This window comes from Tiliqua scincoides, chromosome 5 (assembly GCF_035046505.1).
Source record: "Tiliqua scincoides isolate rTilSci1 chromosome 5, rTilSci1.hap2, whole genome shotgun sequence".
Classification (NCBI taxonomy): domain Eukaryota; kingdom Metazoa; phylum Chordata; class Lepidosauria; order Squamata; family Scincidae; genus Tiliqua; species Tiliqua scincoides.
The window spans coordinates 4823916-4848964 of record NC_089825.1 but is presented as its reverse complement, the minus strand read 5'-3'; the positions used below and the strand labels follow the sequence as shown (position 1 = coordinate 4848964).

Here is a 25049-nt window from a genome sequence, read left to right as displayed (position 1 = left end):
CCATGCGCAACCATGGTGTGGGCAGGATCCTATTGACTCCATTTGGAGGCTCCCCACCCTTTTCTTCCTCTTGGACTTGTGCCAGATACAGAGTTGATGCAGGTCTAAGGAGACCCATTGGCAAGCAGGAGACTTACGGAGGGGTATGGGGAAGTAATTCCCCTTTCCCCTTCCAAGCCTCCTGATTCCCCCCCCCCCCGGCTGAATACACCACATACCTTTTTTGGCACGGCTGCATTGGCAAGAGGGGAACAATAAGACTGGGCTCTTAAGATGTGGTCGTATTCAAAAGAAGTTTATGGAAACCAACCCACCCCCACCCCACCCCCAGTTTTCTAAAACAGCCACAGTGTTTCAGCTGGAGGGGGGGGCTGCATGACAAGTTTGTGCTGGGCCCGGAAAAATCCCCACAGTGAACGTGTTTCCAAAGCGAGGGCTGCAGCCTCTTCTGCCACCTGCTCACTCCCATCAGTTGCTTTGGGGTTTCTTTTTCATTTCTTTTCTCGCAATATTATGTTTGCACCACCTTAATAACTAACACACCAATTAAGTTTTCCTCATTCCAGGTGATGAATGCTCGGCAGCAGGGAGCCCAACTCCCAGGCAACAGCCGAGTTCTTTTAATGTAGGACCAAATGAAAAAGCAGCAAGCACAGCAGGACTGGGGCTCCCTGAGGCCAGCTGTGTGCAGCCGACAGCCGGCCTGCAACGCACCTCTTGCCACTTTTGCAAAAGCAAGCGCACTGGGGTGGCATCTGCCGAAATGCTCCTTCCTTGAGAGGAAGGCCTTGCAGAACACTTTTCAATCATAGTCTGACATTTCACCTACGATTTGTAACCGCTGGGCTTCATTTCAACCAGGGCTGAGCCTTAAGACAATTTTCTAAATACTGCCGCTAACATGCTGTGCAACCGTGTCAAGAAAGGTGCTGTTTGCTCAGGCAGTGTGGATAAATTCCTCTCTCCTAGGCCAGGCGTGAACCAAGAATTGAGGAGACCAGGGATGCATGTGGGCAATTTGGCTTGTTTCACTCAGAGCCACCTTGGAATGAAACTTCAGAGACCATGACCTGCCAGGAGCAGCAGGTTCGGAGGCTGGTTTTTCTGGGTCAGGCTTTCTTGACAAGACTTTGCATGGGAGAATGACTTCTGAGGGGCTACCTAGGGCAATCTGAGGCAACTGGCCTCCTTGCTGCCTTGCTTTGGTACTAGCAATAAACAAGCTGTTTTCTGCTATACCTTCCCTCCGAGTGTTAATTTGGGACATAGCACTCCAGGTAACGAACCTAATGCTGCCTTTAGGCGAGTCAAAGGCAACAGTTTTGGTGCCCAACGTGGTCTACCTCTGTAGGACTTGCTGCATGGGTAACAGTCTATTCACCATATCTGCTTAACCCAGGCTTCGCACTCTGGAGAGGACACTGTTTCAGAACCACCATTCAGAGTGCAATACCATAGTCTTCCGAGACTGAAGGATGCCAACTACCTCTGTAGGGATCACTCTTAAGGTATATCAGGGTGGTGGGATTTCAGTTCACCTCCCATATAGTTTGTCTTGCAGAACAAGGTACTGAGCAATGTCCAGGCGGTCTTAGAGAGACAAAAAGACTTTAAAGGTTAGTCCTGGGTCCCCGTCTCCTGGGAAGACATTGTCCAAGTGTTTCTAGCCTCTAGGGCCACATGCCAGCACAGCTGGCAACCTTCAGTCTCGAAAGACTATGGTATCGCGCTCTGACAGGTGGTTCTGGAACAGCGTCTAGTGTGGCTAAAAAGGCCAATTCGGGAGTGACAATCCCTTCCACACCGGGAGCAAGTGCAGTCTGTCCCTGATCTGTCTCTCTGGCTATGGGCCTTCCTTCTTTGACTCTTTGCCTCAGTCTGTTGGCCAAGTGTCTCTTCAAACTGGGAAAGGCCATGCTGCACAGCCTGCCTCCAAGCGGGCCATTCAGAGGCCAGGGTTTCCCACTTGTTGAGGTCCACTCCTCAGTTCCCTCTTGCAGATGTCCTTGTATCGCAGCTATTGTCTACCTGTAGGGCGCTTTCCTTGCACGAGTTCTCCATAGAGGAGATCCTTTGGGATCCGGCCATCATCCATTCTCAAGACATGACCGAGCCAACGCAGGCATCTCTGTTTCAGCAGTGCATACATGCTAGGGATTCCAGCACGTTCCAGGACTGTGTTGTTTGGAACTTTGTCCTGCCAGGTGATGCCGAGGATGCGTCGGAGGCAGCGCATGTGAAAAGCGTTCAGTTTCCTCTCCTGTTGTGAGTGAAGAGTCCATGACTCGCTGCAGTACAGAAGTGTACTCAGGACGCAAGCGCTGTAGACCTGGATTTTGGTATGTTCCGTCAGCTTCTTGTAGGACCAGACTCTCTTTGTGAGTCTGGAAAACGTGGTAGCTGCTTTACCAATGCGTTTGTTTAGCTCGGTATCGAGAGAAAGAGTGTTGGAGATCGTTGAGCCAAGGTACACAAAGTCATGGACAACCTCCAGTTCATGTGCAGAGATTGTAATGCAGGGAGGTGAGTCCACATCCTGAACCATGACCTGTGTTTTCTCAAGGCTGATCGAACATGCCATGTGAGCATGCCATGTGAAGGCATATGAACATGCCAGTACACAAAAGATGAAACCAGAGTGCTCTGCTGAGGAGAGGAGGTCAGTCAGTCTCAGTCTTTGTTTGTAGTGAGCACATTTAAAGCAAGCACATTTCAGTGCTAATTTGGCATTGTCCACAAGTCACTTCATTCTTGAACATACTAATATCAAAGTCCAGCAACAGCTGGACTTGCTTGCTGACCTGCTTGCTCCCATGCCACCTTACGCACCCCAGGCCGTGCTTGCTCAACACACGCACTTGCATCAATGTGATTACCAAGCCACTACCAGTCTTCAGCAATCTCTTCTCCAGAGGAGACCGGCCTTGTAAAGGCTGCCACAAAATTCCCACACCGTTCACATGGACCTCTGGCCGGGTCAAAACCAGCGCAGTAGCGCACAGCTCTTTTGATCTGGAAAACTGAAAGTTGCAGGTTGCAGCTGAAAAGAGTTTGCTTTTGCTCCTCTGAGCCTTGAGACCAGCACGCTGGGCACTGTATCCATCTGTTTGCACATAGGCTGAATGAGCTGGGGGCAGTTATCCAGAAACACACAGACTAAGGGCCCAGTCCTATCCAATTTTCATTCAGCCATGACGATGGGGCAAGTATTGCATCCTACGGTGCGGGGAGCAGTCATGGAGGGCTCCTCAAGAACATCTGTTCCTTACCTCAGGGCCACATTTCAGCTGCATTGGCACTGGAAAGTTGGATAGGATAGAGGGCCCAATCCTATCCAACTTTTCAGTACCAACCCAGCTGTGCCAATGGGGTATGCGCTACATTCTGCAGTGAGGGGCAGTCATATTATCTGTCAGTGCCACTATGACGCACTCTTGGTCAGCACGGATTACCACCTGCACTCCTTTCTCATGCATACCTCGGAGGGGTGGATGGAAAGTGACCATATTTTAGACACACTCACAAAGCGCAGTCCGCAGTGGGCATTTCTGTTCCTTTTTAACACCATCACACACAGAAGAGGTCATGTGAAACAGAGAGGAGACCAAAGTCTCATTCCAACAGTGGTCACAGAGGGGTGTACTGATATATAATATGAAGTTTAGAATCCACACATCCCGGGAGAAATTTAGGTGGGGAGATTTTGTAAAGATTCAAAGGTGGATGAGAATCCCCGAGCACAGGTTTCCTTACCAGCAGAACAAGGATCACTGGTCCTTGATAGATGTAGTCTATGTATTTCCCTGGCTCCTTTCCAAACCAGCACCTGCAAGGAGAAAACCATTTATAAAGCTCACACTAATGCCACAGGCAGCAAGGAAATGATCACAGGGCTGTGTTGCACTCTTAGGAAGGCACACAATTATGCCTCGAAAGTGCTGGGAGTTTTGTTTTTTTAGCTTCACGATGCATATGAAATGAAATTAATGGATCTGGTGTTTGTTTTTTTCCCATCAGGCATGTTTTCTTTAGATGGAAATAGTTGGAGGCTGAGTTATTATTGTTATTTTTAATTGTCATTTTTAAAGTAGTTGCCAGGTTACAAGGTACAGAACAACCCCAGGAGGAAGAGTGAAGCTTTTTTGAATCCAGCATAGCTGAGCCAAAACACCCTTGCTGGGGTGGTGAATGTATTAACGGGATGCAAAATTGGAGGCAGGGCATTTCAGCAATGTGGGGAATGCAGTGAGGGGCAGCAGTGCAGAGGTATGCACCTCCATTTTGCTCCCACCACCTGGAATGGCTCTGAAGGGGAGGGGCTGCTTGCACACCGCAGTGAGGCTCCCTGCACCCCCTCTAGCTAGGCCACTGCTTTCACATCATCTCATCCAATGCTTTTTCCGTGGAGTTAGTTCCCACATTATTAAGGGCCAAACTAGACGTTACACTAAAAGTGTGTGACCCAATGGGTGGTTTTGCTTGTTTTTCAAAAGAGTGGCTAGAGGGGATTGGGAAACGGAACTGAACTGTGACAGGAGGATTGGGGGCCTTGAGGATATTGCCCCTGACAGTGCTGGTCCTTATCATGTCCCTTTGTGCATTCTTTTAAGATGTAAGAACCTAAGAACAGCCCCACTGGATCAGGCCATAGGCCCATTTCGTCCAGCTTCCTGCATCTCACAGCGGCCCACCAAATGCCCCAGGGAGCACACCAGATAACAAGAGACCTGCAAGGCTTCCTGGGAATTGTAGTCAAGAACATAAGAACAGCCCCACCGGATCAGGCCATAGGCCCATCTAGTCCAGCTTCCTGTATCTCACAGCGGCCCACCAAATGCCCAGGGAGCACACCAGATAACAAGAGACCTGCAAGGCTTCCTGGGAATTGTAGTCAAGAACCTAAGAACAGCCCCACTGGATCAGGCCATAGGCCCATCTAGTCCAGCTTCCTGTATCTCACAGTGGCCCACCAAATGCTCCAGGGAGCACACCAGATAACAAGAGACCTCATCCTGGTGCCCTCCCTTGCACTTGGCATTCTGACATAGCCCATTTCTAAAATCAGGAGGTTGCACATACATAACATGACTTGCTACCCATAATGGATTTTTCCTCCAGAAAGAAAATTCAATTGACTTTAAATGGTCCCCCCCCCTTCTTAAAACAGCATATGGAGGAAAGGCAAACAGGGGCATATCTGGTTGCTATTTAAAAAGCACTTCCACAAGGTCAAGTGAAATGTTTTATGCAATGCCTGATTTGACCCTAAATTCTGAGATATTGAGTGATGTGGATGTGATCAAAGAATTAAAAAGGCTGATCTGCCATTGTTCCAGGGACATTGTGGGGGGGGGGGGGGAGGCAGCCACCAGCTGCTGGCAGCCAGGAGGTCCTACTTCTGTGAAACTGGCCACAGCACTGAAGAAAGAAAGCTCAGGAGGGGCAAAAGAGACAGGCAAGTTTCACTCACCTAGCTGCCAATGCTTCATTCTGAGCAAAGGAAAAATGAGTCTCCCTGCTCCAACAGACCAGATGGAGACCAAAGGCCCTCCCTAAGACAATTTTCTTTAAAAGTTCCTGGTTCTGAAAACAGAAAGGTTCTGGGCCATCTCAGGGGTGGAACTATGCATGACATGAGAGTTGCATCACGAGAGTGGACATCTTTTTCCTGATCCAAGGGCAGCGGCAGGGAAGCCCAAGCTGAATCAGGGCCACAGAACGGGAAGAGGTATAACTCTTGGGTCAGCTTAACACCATTACTCCTGGCTGCCATTAGCCACAGAAGGAAAAAACAGAAAAGGCACAGGAATTATACATTAGGAGTGGTGAAGGCTCTCCCCTCTGCAATTAGTGGCAGCTCTGGAGGGCTGAAATTTGAATCAGGGCATTGGCATGTGGGAAAAGGGGGGGGACCGACTTTGCCCACTCGATAGCTCGATCCAAACTGGGCTTCTCCGCTGCTTCTTTTTGAAAAGGAAACATGACCTTTTCCTTTGTGTAACCCTGACAGGGCCTGCCCAAGACCTCTAGATGCCTGAGGCAGCATGCCAAGGGCTGCCTCCCCTTACCTGATGATGGGCCATCCTCTGCCTATCCCATTCTCCAAAGTTCTAGCTCAGTACTCCCCTCCACATTTCCTGTTCCTCTCTGTCGCCCTCGCCCTCTTCCTTTTCCAATCCAAGCAGTGGGGGGGGGGGAGAGGAAAAACAACAATGGAAGCCAATAAGTGGACAGAGAAGGGTACTCTCCATCTGCCTGAGGCAACCACTTCAGTTGGCTTCATGGATGGGCTGGCCCTGAACTCCCTCATCACACGTAGTTTGGCCCTCAACGGTCATTGCATTTTCTCTGCCAGGACTGCATATTTTTCTTTCACGGAGCACTTGGTCCGGCAATTGCTACCAACCCAGGAAATTCTGTTGCCTGCAAAGGAATGGGATAAATCTGATTATTGTACTCACTGTTCATTCTCGTAATAGAGTTTGCAGACTGCCCAGGCAATGATGATTGGACAAGGAATGCCTGCAAGGAAAAAAAAAAGGACGTCACTTTTCCAAGGGGAGATGTCAGGGTGGAGCCTCACTCAGGCCATCCAAGGAGATGATGTCCTCCGGTGCCAGATCCCGTCTCCTGCCCAAACAGAGGCCGCGGGGGGGGGGGGGGCTGTATTCATTCAGAAGGCCAGCTTGAGGCTCCAGCCTGCAGAGTCATCATCAGGAATTTTTACGACAAGTGATCCTGGGGGAGAGGCCTGGCTGCGGAACACCCAGAACCTATACCACAAATAGCTCAATATGTCGACAGCTATTTCCAGAAACTATTTCTTGGGAGCAACTGGACAATTGCCTGCAAGTTTTATAAAGGACTGGAGACTAATAAGCAAATGTTCAGGGGAAGGGCCTGAGTGTCCATCCAGAGGTCAGGCTCCCTCTCTGGCAATCGCCTAACCACCCCCACATCTCCTATTGGTGATGGGTAGTCTAGCAAGGCTTTCAACTATTTCTCAGGTCATTTTCTAGCCTGGGCCAATGGGCGCTTTTGCTCCTTGCCACACAGCAGTTATGGGAGGCCTGATGCAGATACCCCCTCACCCCATCCCATGCTTCCAATGGCTGATTTTTTTTTTGCAAAGCCAGGCAGCACTAAAGTCAAGCTTAAGGTAACATATGATTTGGCCCCTCAAGGGGAGCCCTAGGTGCAGCTCTCACCGGGGCCGAGCCCAGGAGTGGTGGGGCCCAAGGCAGAGCTTTCCCACAGGGCCCCCAACCCTCCCTGCAGGGTCCCCAACTCACCATAAAGTCATGGCAACTGCAGCTGCAGTGAGAGTTTCACTGGTGGTGTCTCGTGCAAAGCATAGAACCCGGAAATAGTTGATGGTGACATGATGATATCACCATCAACAGCTTCCAGGAGGTCCATTTCAGGCCAATCACACACAGATGCTCTGCTCACCCAACCACCCTTGGAAATCCCAGCTTGTGGGACAGTGGGTGGTCTGCTTGCCACGCCGGCACGGGGTTCCTCAAAGCGTGGGGCCCAATTTGGGCAAATCGGCTTAAGGCCAGCCCTGGCTCCCACTTCAAGATGCTGTTTCTCCTAACCTGCCATTCCTGCTTCTGACTGGTTCCAAAACCTATGAAATCTCACAAGATCTGGGCAACCCGTTAGACACAGGGAACGAAGTCTGCACAAGCATGACCCACAATTTAGCCCCCACCGTAACAAACTTGCAGCCTAGGTATGATCCCCCCTGGACCTTCAGGCCTGAGGTAAGTTCCCCCTCTTCCCCACCCCCATGCCTTAGCCTTAGAGGTACTTACACCACCCTATGAAGAGAAAGACCCACTTCCTGAGCTTGTCCGTGGAATAAGTCATCACAATGGCCGTGTGCAGGTAGCAGCCTTCCACAAACATCCAGAAGAAATTTGTCACCACAAAGTAGTTGAAGATTGTCGTAATGCAGCGACACCACAGCTGGCGAGGGAATCAGAGGGGAGTCACGGGTAAGGCTATGGGGATGGGGGCTGCTTTTTGACCTGCATATACGGTGTGGGCTCATGGTGCTCCTCACACAACTAGAAGTCAACACGTGCAATGCGTATATTTCATTCATTGTACATTAACATATACAACACATATATTTCATTGTTGTACTTGTGTGTTGCTTTTTTTAATCCTACCATCCTCCAAAATCCTTAGGTTACAGTATACATGGTCCTATCCTCTACTTGCACAACAATCTTGTTAGGTGTTACCCAGTTCCTCAAGCGGATGGGAGCACCGGACATATGCCTGCCAGATATATGGTCCTGATAAAATTAGGTTGTTAGACTAGGGACCCACCTCTCCCTTCCCGACCCAATGGAAAGAAAAGACTAAAAAGGTTCAAAAGACTGCAGAGCACATTAGCATCTCCCCCTCTTATCCTCCCAACCTCTCCCGTGTCTCATCTTCTTCCCACCATAGGACACTGTTGTGTCGCTCAACTCTCCATCTTTCCCGTAATCTTCTCCACACTTTCCTTCTCCATTATGTTTCAGTGTGTCCTGCACAGTTAGGGGTAGCAGTAGCAATTTGTGCACTTAAAAGGTTTTCTTTCAGTTGCAAGTTAGTTCTTATTTTCTCCTCCCCTTTGATTGTGCATTTATCCCTACAACAAAGATTGCTGTGTTTGCTCCTCTGTCCTCTCTTTTCTTTGAGTGAATGCCCATCTCCATTAGTGGGTGTCATGAAGAAACTGCTAAGGTCCCAACACACACACACACACACACACACACACACACACACACACACACACACACACTTTTCTGTGCTGCCTTGTCTGCATGTCCATGTCTCCCAGCACATGTCATCACAATCAGTGGCATAGCTAGAGGGGGTGCAATCCACTAAGTTTTGCAGGGAGCCCTACCGCAGTATGCAAGCCGCGGGGAGGCTCCCTGAAAAACTTAGCACCCTTGCACCCCCTCTAGCTATGCCACTGGTCACAATGATTGTAGGCTAGAGCCTGAGAGTAGACACCGAGTTGCATACTATTGAATGCTCTGATGCTGGAGTGGTGTCCCACACCAAAGGAATGTGGAAAGGGGGGAAAATTAGGGGGAAAATACCACCAAATTTACAATGCATGACACAAAGGCCAGTGGGGCCAAAGGGAAGATCAAAAACCTGAGATCTGGCAACCCACTAGTCCCAGTGGAACGCTCAAAATAGTGGCTGAGGGTAGATGCAAAATAGTGTTCAGGGGCAGAGTCTACCTACTCTTCCCCATTAGCCATTATGTTGCAATGCTATACATATACAAGAACCTATCTACACCTAAGTTACCACAGATCAGGGATTCTAAACGCCTAATGGGAGAAAAAGACCTTTATGTTGCTGCTGTTGTTAAAACAGTTGGGATGAGTTTGTCAGGCATGCTTGCTAAGCTACAGCCAGCCACCCAGAGACCTATCAGTAAATCCCAGTCTACCTTCTGCCATCGCTGTACTATATCACACCAGTGCTCTTTGGGAAAATGTCTACAGCCCTGCAGAGAGCAGCCGTTTCTCCCAAAGAAGCTGACAAATCAAAATAACAGCCACGCTAGTGTGCATGTTTCACGTTCTCCTTTGAAAGTCTGAGTTGTTTTTTTAAAAAATTGCAGTACTAAAACTGGGAAGACAAAATGAAGATTCTCAATAAGCAGGATTTGAAGCCATATTCGGGACTGTTCAAGTGATGTTCATTGCGGGGTTGTAGGCAGTGGTGTAGCTAGAGGGGGTGCAAAGCACTACGTTTTGCAGGGAGCCTCACCGTGGTGTGTAAGTGGCCCCTTCCCATCCCCTTCAGAGCAGGCAGTGGGAGCAAAACAGAGGCTTTCACATGGCACCAAGGGGAGGGGGGAGGGGCTGCTTGCATGCCAGGGTAAGGCTCCCTGTAAAATTTAGTGCTTTGCACCCTTCTAGCTACGCCACTGGTTGTAAGAGATAATAAAGGATGCAGAGAGAGAGAGAGAGAGAGAGAGAGAGAGAGAGCGAGAGCAATGAGCTGGAAAACTCAAAAAAGTGAAGGGGTCAACCCCATCATGGAAACATTGACCTTTAACCAGGCATTACGGACACACTTTCAAGCAATCTTTTCAGCCCCAAGGGAGATACGCTTGCTTTTTTAACAATGGAACTGCCATTTCTCCTGCAGTTTCCCAGAACCCAAATTCTACATGCAGTGCATGGCTCTGTGCTGTGTCTGCATTTCTGTTGAGTCTCAGCACGCACAAAGCCCTGGATATAACCATATTAAAGTCAGCCTGAAAGCTGACCTCCTCCTGTGTGACTCTATTTCCATGCTATGACAGTCTGGAAAGGTTCTGTTTGAACTGCACCATGTCAGGTACACAGGACTGGGGCACCAGAGGGGCCCCTCGTGGTAACAGGATCCTCCTCAGCCGGTGGAACTCATTGCCTGGGGAGATTTGGCAATTCTCTTCACTTGGTGTATTTAGGTGATGGTCAACATGGCCCTGTTGGGAAAACATTCCCTTTTTCCAAAGCTGTTTCTAGTCTCTAATACTTAAGGGTTGTGCCAAAATAGCCCCCCCCCTCCCACACACACACACATTTGCCAGGTATGACAAAGTGGTAGGTAGGCAACAGAACATGATTTTCTGGAGAGGGCTTAGCACAGTGGTTCCCCAATTTTGTAGCACTGGGGCCCACTTTTTAAAATGATATTCTGTCAGGACCCACCTAGCTTTAAAATACTAAAAAATAATTTCACTTTACCAGTCGCTCAACCCCCTGCTTTTATCCTTTTCACTATGGTGGGAGGGTGCTTTCTGGAACATTTCTTGATCCCTACGTACATCGGATCAGGACCATTCTAGTAGCATTGGGTTCCCCTCTGCCGGCCCTTCAAAGTGGACCAAGGCGTGATTGCCTACTCACAAGTAATGCACACGTGCTGCTCCATTTTGGTTTCCGAAGGGCTTAATACATTTTCCTTATCAGCCTGTCAGTTTCACGACACACCAAAAATTGGATCGACACTCAATGGTGGGTCCTGACCCACAGTTTGGGAACCACCAGATTACCTTAACTCCCTGCAGGTCTGACAGCCACCGTTTTTTCCCAGGGGGCCCTGGCCTATTCTGAGCCAATCAAGTCTGCTAGAAGCTCCACTGAGTTGCCCAACCCATTTCCCCAAAGTGGTAAAGAGGTCAGGCAGTCCTGGGCACCTTTTCACCATTTGGACCGAGCGTTTGGTCTTTCAAAAGTGTGGCCCTGCTCTTGATATCATCTTCATGTTGAATGTTTTACTGCTCTGAAAGTTTTGTTCTGGTTTGGATGCTGCCAATTTGTTGTTTGATTTTACAGTGGACTATTTTCATATTTTTTGTTGCTTTCATATGTGATTTCAAAGCGCTCTGAGGGTCCTGGTTAGGAAAGAAGAAGCAAAATAATTTCTTTCAGCTGCAGATACAGAAAACTATCAGAAAAATTAATTAAAAATCTAAACATCAGGAGCTGTAGAAGAAGAAAAAGAAGAAATTAACGTAGCCCCAGGAGACCCAGTGACTATCACCATGGCTCATGAAGCATGAGATTAGAGGTTCCACTCTTGAAACGGGTATAATCACATCTGCTTTGGGGGAGCCATAAAATTATTCTGCCAGCTGATTAAACAGAACTCAAAGAGCTGCCTCAGCTGAACACGGAGGCTCTTATTTTGCTACTAACAGAACCATGTCCACGATATTTGGGTCTAACCCTTTGCAGAGTGTTTTGACTTGGCCTGAGACTAGCTGGATCTAGCTCCTGAGTAAGCCCCTCATTGCAGGGGCTGGAACTGGATCCCTTCTGTCCAAAGAATACATTTTTGCAGGCGCCGTGATAGTTTTACAATTGTTTACTGCTGGTATGCAGAAGGTACTCAAAACTCAATTTCAGGGATAAGCACACAAAGCAGACAGCAGAATAACAGCCCAATACTAACTAAATCACCGGCTGATGCAACCACACCAATGGATTACATGCAGCATCCTTGGGGGGAGGGGGGAGTCCCAGATACCTATCTGAGGCAACAGAACTTTTGTTCCCTTACTTTGGGGTATGTCTCTGCTACCCCAATGGGTCTCCTTGAATCTTCACCACCCAGGAACAGGAAGGGGAGATTGAGCAGCTTCCTGCCGGTGTGCCAGTTCTCTGCACCGGCTCTCAGTGCTGTTGCAGAGCGCTTTATGGTGCTTTTGCAGCAGCCAGCACCAATGAAACATGCATTCCACAAGTGCGTCCTTTAGTCAGGATTGGGCCGTAAGTCATGGAAGTGTGGGTGTTGGGCACATGGGGTTCATCTATCTCTGCGCTGGTCCCCAGTCATGGAACCTCTTCTTCGATGCTATTTCTCCACTAAATTTAAAAAAAACAAAACAACTTGATGGTATTTTAGAATTTGGTTGTTTTTAAAATATTGCTTTCATTAAAAAAATTGTTTTCACAACCACCCTGACGGTTCTTTGACGGAACCAAAAGTGGAGATGAGATTATTTTAATATACTGTATTTTATATTTATACAAAGTGAGCTGCAAAGTCAGCAGTTTTCTGAAAGCAAGTTTCTTTACGTGGGGCAGCCTGGATCTAACCACGTGTCTGAATGAGAAAGTTCAGGGAAGATGAGATATGGGAGACTGAGGTAAAAGCCGTATTTCTGGGGCATTGACAAGGACAGGCTGTAATTCAGCCTGGCAGAATCCTATTGTTTAGGACTGGTCTGTGTCCAAGAGGAAGACGTTATTTATAGGAATGATCCCCTTTTCCAGAAAGGGAGAGAGAGAGAGATTAATGGATTGAATATCTTTCAAGATACCATCAAGACCCAGAGGACAAACAGCACCATAAATCACAGCAACATCCCTGTAAGAAGAAGGCTGAGGGGGGAAAGTTGAGAAAGGAGCATCAAAGATGTCAGTGGGACAAATTGCACCTTGAGTGTATTGCAAATTATGGCATGATAAACAGCATCATCCACGTGCCTGGCATTTGACAGACAAGCATAGGATAATCCCCTGCCCCAAGAACCTTAAAATCTGTGCTCCAATCTTAGGGGGAAGAACAGAGGGTGGGGAAGGAAAGGCTCCTGCATAATTGCTGACCAACAGAAGGGGCATCTGTCAGACCCCTCCTGTGCTGTTCCATCTGCCAATGGATTTCCAACTGCAATGCAAGGAGCTGGTTTTTTAAGCTTTAAAGCCATAAACAGCTTGAGACCAAGCACCTGAAGGACTGCCTCCCCTCTGTGGTAAGCTGAGAAGGCACTTCTGCACATTCAACCACTGGTGGATGTAGGCCTGGCCATGATAAGACCTTCCCTGTGGTGGTATTCACAGCAGTGGTGTAGCTAGAGCGGGGTGCAATTCACTAAGTTTCGCAGGAGCCTGAACGCACCGTACAAACAGCCCCCCTCCCCTTCAGAGTCATTCCAGGCGGTGGGGAGCAAGACAGAAGCATTCAAGCACCTGCAAAACTTAGTGCTCTGCATCCCCTCCAGCTACACCACCAGTTCACAGTGGAATTCCTTCCCCTGAGATGTAAAGTTGGTGCCATCTTTGCTGTTAGGCTGGTGCCAACCAAAGACCTCCTGGTTTTGTTCAGCCTTGGACCTGTGGTACTGAGGCTTCAAAGTACTGAGTTCCTGCTCTCCTTGCTGTTTTGGTTGTTATTGTTGCTTTTGTGATACTATTTTAAGTTTAATGTATTTTATGTATCTTACAATTTGGTGGGAAGTCACCTTGATAGGAGGGGAAAGTGCAGGACAGAAATCTTGTAATAAATACAATAAATTTTAAATAGGTCATCCATCTTTTTGTTGATACCAGAGCAGTAACTGACTGCTCCACATCATATCACCACCTCTGTTCTTTGTGAATGGTCCAGCCACTCTTGGTCAAAGCCTTCTGGTCAACGCTGACACCACCGTTATGCAGACTACACCAGATCGCATCCAAGCTCAACGTGAAGCAGTGCAACCAGGATGGACTACTTGGGCTATACAATACACAGGGGCTTCACTACACACAAACTGCTGCAATGTGGGTGTGGTTTCACCATATCCTGGAGAAGTACCTCATTGCTTTCGTGGATGTTGTGGTCAATCATCTGAAGCACAAACCACATAATGTTCCTCAGGATGAACGTTGTGATCAGATTCCAGTGGATTATGTTCCGAAGGCACCTGATACTCCTATGGAGAGAGGGGCAGTTTAATCATCAGAAAACACAGATTCTCCTATTCTGACACTGCAGACACTGAACACACCCACCAAGGGACTCCTACCACATTTTATTCATAGTGTTTCTCAAACTGTGGGCTGGAACCCACTAGATGGGTCACGAGCCAATTTCAGGTGAGTTCCCATTCATTTCAATGTGTATTTTATTTTTCACTAGACTTGACGCTACCTTAGAATGTGACTTCCTTTGGGGTTATTATGTATATGCTTTCAACAATGGTAGCAAATGGGACTTACTCTCTGGGAAGTGTGGATAGGATTGCAGTTCTGGGATGTTTGGGGAATTTATTTTTAAACAGATCAGCAACTTGGGAGAGTTAGGTGGGTTCTTCTGTATTTTAAATAAATTTTTAAACTTATTGTTGAGTTTTAATGACTTGATTGATTTGATTTTGTCATAAGGGGGGTGTTAAATAAATTATCTTTGCTGCAGCGGGACCTCCATGAAACTACTCCAGACTTATTGCTTTTGCATTACATCTCATTCCTCATTTTCAACTCTCAAACACTTCAGAGTCTTACAGGACAGTCCTATGCATGTCTATTCCAAAGTAAGCCCCACTGTTTGCTTTGAAACTTACTCCCAGGTAAGTATTTATAGGATTAAATTCTAAATTCTAGATTCTTGTATCTTGTGATACAAGGACATCTGTAAGAGGGATCTGAAGGCCTTAGGAGTGGACCTCAACAGGTGGGAAACCCTGGCCTCTGAGCAGCCCGCTGGGAGGCAGGCTGTGCAGCATGGCCTTTCCCAGTTTGAAGAGACACTTGGCCAACAGACTGAGGCAAAGAGGCAAAGAAGGAAGGCCCAAAGCCAGGGTGACAGACCAGGGACAGACTGCACATGCTCCTGGTGTGGAAGGAATTGTCACTCCCGAATCGGCCTTTTCAGCCACACTAGACACTGTTCCAGAACCACCATTCAGACCGTGATACCATAGTCTTTCGAGACTGAAGGTTGCCAACAACCAACCATTCTAAAAGAGAAAACAGTTCAGAGAGAGACTCTCCCGCTGTCCCATTCCACCAAGTTGAATTTGAAAAACACCTACAATGTATGCTAGCATGAAAAATACATTCTCCCCCCCCCAACAAGGGGGAAACATTTTTTAAATGAATGCTTGGCATGACCTTGAGGACATTCTGCAGTTACATTCCAATAAAATTTTGCAAAATTCTTCCCCAGGAGAGAAGGCAGGTTGTTTTCAAGGTCCTTAAAGCTTCAGAAGTGTTGGAATTTTTACAACTCAAAACCACCGTTAACACTTGAAAGCCACAGCAAAACAGTTGCGTTACAACAGCTGCGAAATTACCTCGCCAATGATGAGGAGGCCAGAGCAGCCTCCAGTATGCCGGCACACCCACAGAGACCTGCTGAATCAAACAAGCCCATTCAGGAGGCTGGAGACAGGTGGGGAGGGGTTGAATGGGGTGGGAGCGGGAAGAACAGAGGAGAGGTGGGCAGATGGTGCATTGCTATCACTGCCTGGAACAGCTCCAACAGCATGAGGGGCTGCTTACATGTCACATTGTGGTGCCTGCGGTACTTACCACCCGCCCGGGCTATGCTACTGGTGGTCTGTTCTGAAGGGGGCCAAGATTTGGACCCATTTTATCTTTCCAGATGCTTGATTCTGCCCTGTCCACCCCCAGCTGTGCCTCGGCTCTCTTTGAAGGGGGGCACAAACAGTGGCATTGCTAGGGAGGTGTGGGCAACACCTGGTGACACACACAGGGGAGTGACACCACTACTGGCCAAAATTCTTAAAATCTTGGTACTTCAAATAATACTCAGGATGCAAGCTCTGTAGACCTGGATCTTGGTATGTTCCATCAGCTTCTTGTTGGACCAGACTCTCTTTGTGAGTCTGGAAAACGTGGTAGCTGCTTTACCGATGTGCTTGCTTAGCTCGGTATCGAGAGAAAGAGTGTTGGAGATCGTTGAGTCAAGTTACACAAAGTCATGGACAACCTCCAGGTCATGCGCAGAGATTGTAATGCAGGGAGGTGAGTCCACATCCTGAACCATGACCTGTGTTTTCTTCAGGCTGATCGTCAGTCCAAAATCTTGGCAGGCCTTGCTAAAACGATCCATGAGCTGCTGGAGATCTTTGGCAGAGTGGGTAGTGACAGCTGCATCGTCGGCAAAGAGGAAGTCACGCAGACATTTCAGCTGGACTTTGGACTTTGCTCTCAGTCTGGAGAGGTTGAAGAGCTTTCCATCTGATCTGGTCTGGAGATAGATGCCGTCTGTTGCAGTTCCAAAGGCCTGCTTCAGCAGGACAGCGAAGAAAATCCCAAACAAGGTTGGTGCAAGAACACAGCCCTGCTTCACTCCGCTTCGGATGTCAAAGGGGTCTGATGTGGAGCCATCGAAGACAACAGTGCCCTTCATGTCCTTGTGGAAGGATCTGATGATACTGAGGAGCCTGGGTGGACATCCGATCTTGGGGAGAACTTGAAGAGGCCGTCTCTGCTGACCAGGTTACTTCCAGGTTACTTTGCTGACCAGGTTACTTTGAAGTAATTATTACTTCAAATAATACTATCATGTTATAATATCATTCAATGTGTGATTTCATGCAGAATGCAACGAAACAAACCATGTTGAAATATCTCTATTCTATCAAAAGTTTTAGTGCCAAGACCAGTAGGGCGGGGCAATGGTGCATCACCACCCCCACTGCCCACGGTATTGCTCTGCGCACTGCAAGGGAGGAGGTTCATCATAGGGGTGACGCACTGGCTTCCCACATCGGGTGGTGCAAACCCTAGTGACACCACTGGGGCAGACCAAAGCGGCACCTCATGACCCCCTGTGTAGCTTGGTCTTCACAGTCCGCTATTGGGCTGCCACTCAAAATGGCCTTCCTGTAAAGTTTTGGAACTGGAGTAGTTTTATTCTTGATTCTAAAGGTATCTTTTAACAGTTTTGCAACTTGACTGTATTTTTATTCTTTCCTTTAATTTCTAGTAGACATTATTTATCAATTATAACATGTATTCGTTTTAAAGCAAGTTAAGCCACTTTTCCCTTTATTAAAAAAAAAGGCCCAAGGCAAGCTCCCAACAATAAAATATCATCCAATGAGATAAAAGCAAAAACATGGAAACGATACAATAATTTAGCAGCAGCAATAGAAAAGCCACAGATCAAGAGGGCAAAAAAGCCAAGCGAAGTAGGCGTGCTGTCAGGCCATGCCTGAAATAATAATGAGAATGAACACAAGTCAGCTCCATCTGAGGCATTCTGTGTTTTACTGACTCTTATGGGGAGCTCAGCCACAGGGCTGAGCATTCATGAAGGCACCCATATGAAAAATGGGTCCTATTCAGGACGGTTAAGTCCTTACAAAATGAATGAGAAGTTGTTCCTGAATGACCTCAATAGTGTGCATACGATTTGTTTTGTTCAGGAACTCATTTGCTTTCATCATGGGGGCCTCTCTACCATTCCTAGAGCAAGCACAGAAAGGTCTCCCCCTGCCCCCCAGCCCCCCGCAATTGCCTGCACTGGCAGCAACACCGATCATTATAACGAGCTGTGGTAATAGCCGCCAGAGCACCACTGCCTGCTTAGCAAAATCTCTGTGGGACTGAAGCGGGGACTGTGATCTTACCGGAGACCCATCTTCCAAATTTGTGTTGCCTTTCATTATAATGATGTCCAATTTAAGCAGCTGTTTCACAGTGATATGTGCCATTAAGAATTTGGCAGCTCTCCCCTCTGCAAGTCCCCCATTCAGCAAAATGGTGCAGGGCAAACCAGTGGTGGAAATGGTGTTTCCATTCATTACAGTCTCACCTATAGAGAAATCTGGTGCCTTGTTTACTACGCAATCCCCTGGTTCAGTGGCATAGCTAAAGAGTGGTAAAGTGCTACGTTTTGCAGGGAGCCTCACCGCAGCGTGGAAGGGGCCCCTCCCCTTCGGAGCCATCCCAGGCAGGGGGAGCAAAACGGAGGCGTACGTTGACGTACGTGCCCCAAAACAACCCAAAAAAATGGCAAAATGGGGGCGGGAGAAATACGGCATTCATCAAACAAAGTGACCCCAAAAGATCATAGCATGGTGAAAACATTTCTCATTCACAAGATATGGAAACACTGTGAATTCTTGGTACCAGAATTAAATAAAAGGAGCCAGCCTGTACAGACCAGAGAACAGAATTAACACCTAGAAGCTAGCACAACATGTGGAGAGATTTTTCCAGGGCTGGTGCCTGCACTCTGACAGTTCTTAACAGCCCAATCCCAACAAAAGCCTCCCCACTGATACAGTCGCAGAGGTCTCCATGTGGAACTTTTGTTTTATTACCCTGGGGCAAGCCTCTGCTGCCCCAATGGGCCTCCTCTGATCTACGCTAGTCATTTTGTAGGTGCAGAACGAAGGAGATAAAGGGTGATGGAAGAGGAGAAGGAATGGGGATAGGATCCTGGTGTACACCAGTGCCATCACGATCCACCTCTTCCTCCCCTATTTTGCCCCCACCTGCCCTCTCCCTGCCAGTCACTCCTCAATTCCTCCCCCTCCCCACCCCTCACTCCCTGCCCCCTGCCAACTTACTGACTATGGTGGTTCCTCCTTTGGGGCACACATGTAGCCACCAGCCATGCAAGCTGGCAACCTTGGCATACACACTGTGGCACTTCCACCGGCAGAAATGATCTCGGAAGCTAAGCAGGGTCAGGCCTGGTTAGTACTTGGATGGGAGACCGCTTGGGAATACCGGGTGCTGTAGGCTTATACCAGAGTCTTTCGAGACTGAAGGTTGCCAACCATGTGCATTTTGCCTGTGGATCTATGGCAAATCCACTGGGCCCTATATGCATTTCATTGTGAGTGCATCATGATGGTGGAGATGTAGTACGGTAATGTGATGCCCTTATGACAGCATCAGAACATGTTGACATTTTGGCTTAAGTATGATCGTTGCTTCAGGGATGAGTTGAAACCAATTTGAAAATAAGCCACTCATAGAGGGTGCAGTTTTCTACATGCCAGGGACCATCAGTGCTTCCAAAAGAATCAAGCTGTTGAAAAATCGCTCTTTATTTTATTCCATCTGTCATTCTCAGATGCAAGAAGCCCCTGCACATTTGGAGAGGGATTTCACAAGTGACAGCTGCTTGGGGAAATGGCACAGTCTCTATGCACCGCTTGTGGACATAAAGGGAGACAGCACAGTCTCGAAGCCAAAACTTAAGGAGACAGTTACTGGGTCATACCATGGGTCCAGCAAGTCTAGCAACCTGCTTCCCTCAGTGGATGGCCAAGTAGGTGCCTTTAGGAAGGTCACAAACAACTGGTTAATTGCAGGATGAGAAAAATGTTGATGTGGTACCAGGAATGGGGAAGAACAAGCTCAAGAATAAGCCAAAACTGAAAATACTCACAATTCAATACAGCTGAATTCTGCAGTACTGTATTCTTAGGAGTTGAATTTGTGCAAAACTGGGGCTTCAGAAATGAGACAGTGTTTTTGCCTTATGTTTAGAAGCATGAGAAGTAGCTGAGATCTTTGCAGAACACTGTATTGTACTATACAATGTTTGTGAATATTCCATGATTTCACAGGTCAGTCAAAGGTTAACAGTCCTCACAGGGCAAAGAGGAGACTTTTTTGGCCTAACTTACCAGTGAAATCAGGAGACATGCAAAAGTGAATGTAGAATATGTCTTCCTTTGCTCCAGAGAAAGACCAGTTTGTTCACACCTAGCCTGTGCGCAATTCTGAATGCATCCTTCCCGGAGAGGTTCATGACTTTCCTCATTCTCTACTCCAGCAGTTTCCAACCAATGTGCCATGGCACACTGGTGTGCCGTGGATAAGAACATAAGAACAGCCCCACTGGATCAGGCCATAGGCCCATCTAGTCCAGCTTCCTGTATCTCACAGCGGCCAACTAAATGCCCCAGGGAGCACACCAGATAACAAGAGACCTCATTCTGGTGCCCTCCCTTGCATTGGCATTCTGACATAGCTCATTTCTAAAATCAGGAGGTTGCGCAAACACATCATGGCTTGTAACCCGTAATGGATTTTTCCTCCAGAAACTTGTCCAATCCCCTTTTAAAGGCATCTAGGCCAGATGCCATCACCAGTTCCACAGAACAACCACACGCTGAGTAAAGAAATATTTTCTTTTGTCTGTCCTAGCTCTCCCAACACTCAATTTTAGTGAATGTCCTCCAATTAGGGTGTTGTATGAGAGGGTAAAGAGCATCTCTCTATCCACTCTGTCTTTCCTGAGCATAATTTTATATGTCTCAATCATGCCCGCAGATGGTTTGCAGATGTGTCGTGGGAGTTAGGGGAGGGTCATTCATTAGTAGGGCAATGGGGGATGCTGCATGGTGTGCCTTGACAATGGTCAAAAACGGATGGTGTGCCTTGACAATTTTAGCATCTTGCCCATGTGCCCTGAGATTAAAAAGGTTGAAAATCGCTGATCTGCTCACTGTTACTTGTATTAGAAAAGGAAAATTCTAGCATAAATACTAATAGATTGTACAAGTTCCTTATCTTTCTCCCATAAGGAACACCCCACACCATTTAATTTACATGCACAAGGACCGAGGCCGCTTCCAGGTTGAAAATGAAGCAAGTGGCTTATTACAAAGCATCCTTAATTCTGCATCTCCTAGGGGGATAATTGTATGTTCAAGCGGAGTTACAGAAGTACTGCAACTGTGGGACTACAACTGTGCTTGTTCGATGGCAACCTAGCTGCTGAACGTGCCGTTTCTTTTCTCCAGTGTGGCGCAAGTGAGCTTGGCTGAATTAAAAGGTACAGCCTGGCTGCCTGGGGAGAGCCAGGTCCTAACCTTAGAGTGGCCCTGCTGTTTCTGCGGGAGTCTCATTCTGCACTAGCCACGCCACAGTAATTGGTTCAGTAAACTCCCATGTACTGCGCTGGGTATTCATGAAGGATCACTGGTAGGGGCTTCTCTGCAAGGGCCGTGTTCCCTCTTCACGTACTGCTTACAAGAAGAACATTCAATCAACTTTTTTCACTTCATCAGCAGTTGGTGTAGTGGCTGTTATTGTTTTCTCATTAGACACATAGATCAGCAGCCAAAGGAAGAGGCACGGAGATGTTCAGCTTCCAAAAGAATGAAAGCTCCACTCATGGCTGATGGAGAGGACTAAATGAAGAAGGAGGAAGTCCTTGGTTATCATGAAGCTGACATAGAGGTGCAGGAAAGAACAAGAAAAAATGAGGGGGTTGGAGCTAGTATTCCCTGTAAGGGGTTCACACAGCCCCCCCCCCCACCCCTGCTGTGGGGCAGGATGGGACCTCATCTGGCATTCAGTAATGGTCATATGTTACTTACAATGGTGAGGAACTCGGCATCTAGCTGCACAGCCATGTGGTCACAGAGCTTAGGGGGAACAATGGTTAGAGCACCTTCTGTACAAGGAAAGGTGCAAGCATTATGGGCTTTCTTGTCTTAAAAAAAATGCACCCCAGAGGGCAGTGACAGAGCTTTACATCATTTTGCATATGTGAAGAAGGTAGACAGAGAGATATTTTTCTCACTCTTTAATTACCCGAGGACTGATGGTCATCCAATGAAACTGATTAACAGGAGATTCAGGAAGGGCACAAGAAGAGACTCCTTCACACAAGGAATAATGGCTTCTTGGAATCCACTGCTTAGCATAGATTGCTTCCAAAGGGCAAGAGGTGGCTTCATGAAGGCTGGGTTAGCAATGCCTAGCAGATAGCCAACCGGAGCCTTCAGGAACCTTTTGTCCACTGTTTACCTATGGGGAGAGGGCAACAAGGGAATATTGTCTTCAAGGCCAGCTTCTGCAGGTCCTGAAGGCATCTGGCTGGCTGCTTCCGGAACAGAAACTGGGTAGGGGTCTAGGAGGCCTTTTGGTCTGATTCAATACAGTTTTTTTCTCTGTTCTTATGAACCCATCCTCAAAGAGAAGCCTACTTCCAGATCTTTGGTTCGTGTTTCCGTTGCCGCCATCAACTGTCAAAAGAAATCTGTTACCACAGATGGTCTGGGTTGGTATACTGAGGGGTGCTCTCAGCATCCTACTCCTATTATTTATATATCTTTAATCTTTAAAAAACTGTACACCCTGCTTCTTGTCCAAGAAACGCAGGTGGCACCCAAATTCAGGGGATTATAACAACCATGAGAACAACAGCAAAAAACCGAAAACAACCACTCAGCAACAACAACAGAATCAACAATAACACCAGCATAAACTCTCTAGCAAAACTTAAGGCAGCATTAAAGTGCGCTTTTTTTTTATACAACCATATCTTCATTTGGCACCTAAAGGCATATAGATGGGGACATACCTAATCTTGATGAGGAGAGTGTTTCAGAAGGTCAGCGTCCACTACAGAAAAAGATTCTGCTTCTACTACAGCAGTTCTCAAACTGTGGGTTGTGGGCCCCTACTGGTGGGTTCTGACCTGGTTTTTGGTAGGTCATGGGCTAGCTATCTGGAAGCCACAAGGTATTCTAGGGCGGTACCCAGAAGCTGCAAGGCATTCTGGGGCACAACATGGCTGACAAAGTGGGTCGCAATGGTAAAACGTTTGAGAATCACTGTCCGAGTCGATCCCAGTTCATTCCTCTCCAGTCCTTCCCAATCATAACCACCAACTCCAGGAGCTGCTTATGAATTTCATCATCTTATGGGATCCAAGACTGATTTTGCACATAGAGAAGATCCTCAAGCCACAACTATGATGCTCTTGTCTTCCCTCCACTCTATTGCTGACACCACTTGCTTCTGCTACTGGAGGTAAGGAGGAACCAGTCACCCTCCAGAATTGTGTTTGGATTAATGTAGGTTGTAATCGACGGCCACTACCTTGTGTGTGACCTATGTAGTCCTAACCCTAAGTCTATCCAATTTTCCTTACCTGTATCTGTAATAAATAAACAAAACATTAAAAAAAAAAAAAAGGAATCAGTCATCTTCCTTTCTGCAGAAGCTCTAAGTCAGCAATTTTCAACATTGTCCTTCTCATGGCACACTGACCTCTTGGTCTTCTCTATCATCTTTCCTTCTTGTGATGTCACTGCTGGCTTCTGGGTGACTTGACTGGGTTCTGTGGCTCTGTTTCTAGGGCAACTGTCCGTAATAATGGATTGTCTGTCCTTCTTCCTTGACTGGCTCTACTTGCAGAGGATGAGGAATAGACATTTCGATCCTACAGACAGTTGCCCTAGAAACAGAGCTGCAGAACCCGGAAGAGTTTTTCAGTGATTTTCAACTTCTGTGCCTCAAGCTCCTGAGGCACACCTGCAGACCTTTCATGGCACACCAGCGTTCTAGCCATTACAAGTTCATCCAACAACAAGGTAGTACCATACACAATATCTGTCTGATGTATATATGGATGGTACAAATACCCAGAACTCAAACAGGTGCAAGAGACAAATGTATCAATCCAAGCAGTATACATCCCAGCATGTTTTCAGCACTTGGCTGCAATGAGTCCGTCAGGGGACTGTCTTAAGAATGCATAAGCAATGAAGTACCATATCAAATAGGGAATTGTTAGGCTTTTAGTACAACTAAAATTATATTGGCTTTCTGCATGACAGTTCCAAGCTACTGGATCACATTCAGTATGTTGGCTTCAATAAAAACCCTCCTAAGTTCTTCCTTGGCCATGTTGCTGCTTACCCAGTTACCATTCACCCTGTTATAAATGTTGGTTTTGCTACTATTATGACAAACATATTCTCTAGATGACAGGCAAGATCCTGAGATGCCGTAAATAAGCCTGTAGAGTATTACTGATGAAAGAGAAAGAGGTATTTAACTGAAGAGCTACACAGAGACACTAAAAAGCACATCAATTTTGATTCCGGATGTCTAAAGCAAGAGATTTATATAGCAGAACATGAGCAAAGAAATGAACTTACCACTGTATTAGAAACGAGATAAATTAGGCGTCTAGACAAAATTAACTAAATTGCAACTTCCTGGTTTACCCGGGCTTTTATGCCTTTGAAGATACAATTACAATGAATTATCTCTTCTTTTGTTAGCTGTGAAGTAGCCAAGATGCCTACTCCACTGAAGCAGTGCATTCAGAGAGCCTGGATGCTAGCCTTCACTTCCCGCCACCAAAAAAACTGGTTTGTGGTTTTTTTGGAGAGATGTGGACACTTCTGAGAAAATGTGCTAATCTGATAAAATTGCTTGGGAGCCTGCAGGTCCGTCAGTTGGCCATCCGAGGCCTAAAAGGTGTACTGTACTGGTACTGTAGCCAAAGCCATCCTGTGTGACATCAGGATCCAGCAAGGATTAGAACCTGCAAGAAACCCAGCACTCTACCTTAAAGACTCCAGAGGTAGCCCCTTGTCACTTCTTCACTAGCCAATGCAATGATACTGTTACAACAAAGCCAAGTGAGAGTGGTTGGAATGAGATCGATTGGGTTCAGAAAAAGGCTCTTGTGTGATATTTTCACCAAGGGGAAGCTAAGGCTGCAATCCTAACCACACTTTCCTGACAATAAGCCCCATTGAACAAAATAGGACTTACTTCTGAGTAGACCTGGTTAGGACTGTGCCCTAAGTTTCTTTCTGTGCTTGTACAATGCAGGGGTTACCCTTGCAAAGTACACCTCTATATCCAGCATACTTAGCCACTCTCAGTTCCTCCTCCACATCACCAGCACAAACTCTATGCAGGTGACAAGAAAGTCCTTAGGGAATTCTAAAAGACATGACAGCAAGTTGTACAGCCAAGGAAATTAACTTCATGGAAGACAGATGATTTACCTCAGTC

The 25049-nt window shown here is 47.1% G+C and overlaps 1 protein-coding gene across 1 annotated transcript in view; it reads right to left on the bottom strand.

Moving 5' to 3' along the window:
- The window catches only part of LOC136651581 (corticotropin-releasing factor receptor 2-like), a 151787-nt gene that overhangs the window by 27004 nt on the left and 99734 nt on the right, over positions 1-25049 (bottom strand). Inside the window, 4 exon segments of the mRNA XM_066628122.1 lie at positions 3754-3826; positions 6462-6522; positions 7821-7974; positions 14101-14218. Of these exon segments, the coding sequence (XP_066484219.1) occupies positions 3754-3826; positions 6462-6522; positions 7821-7974; positions 14101-14218 (406 nt within the window).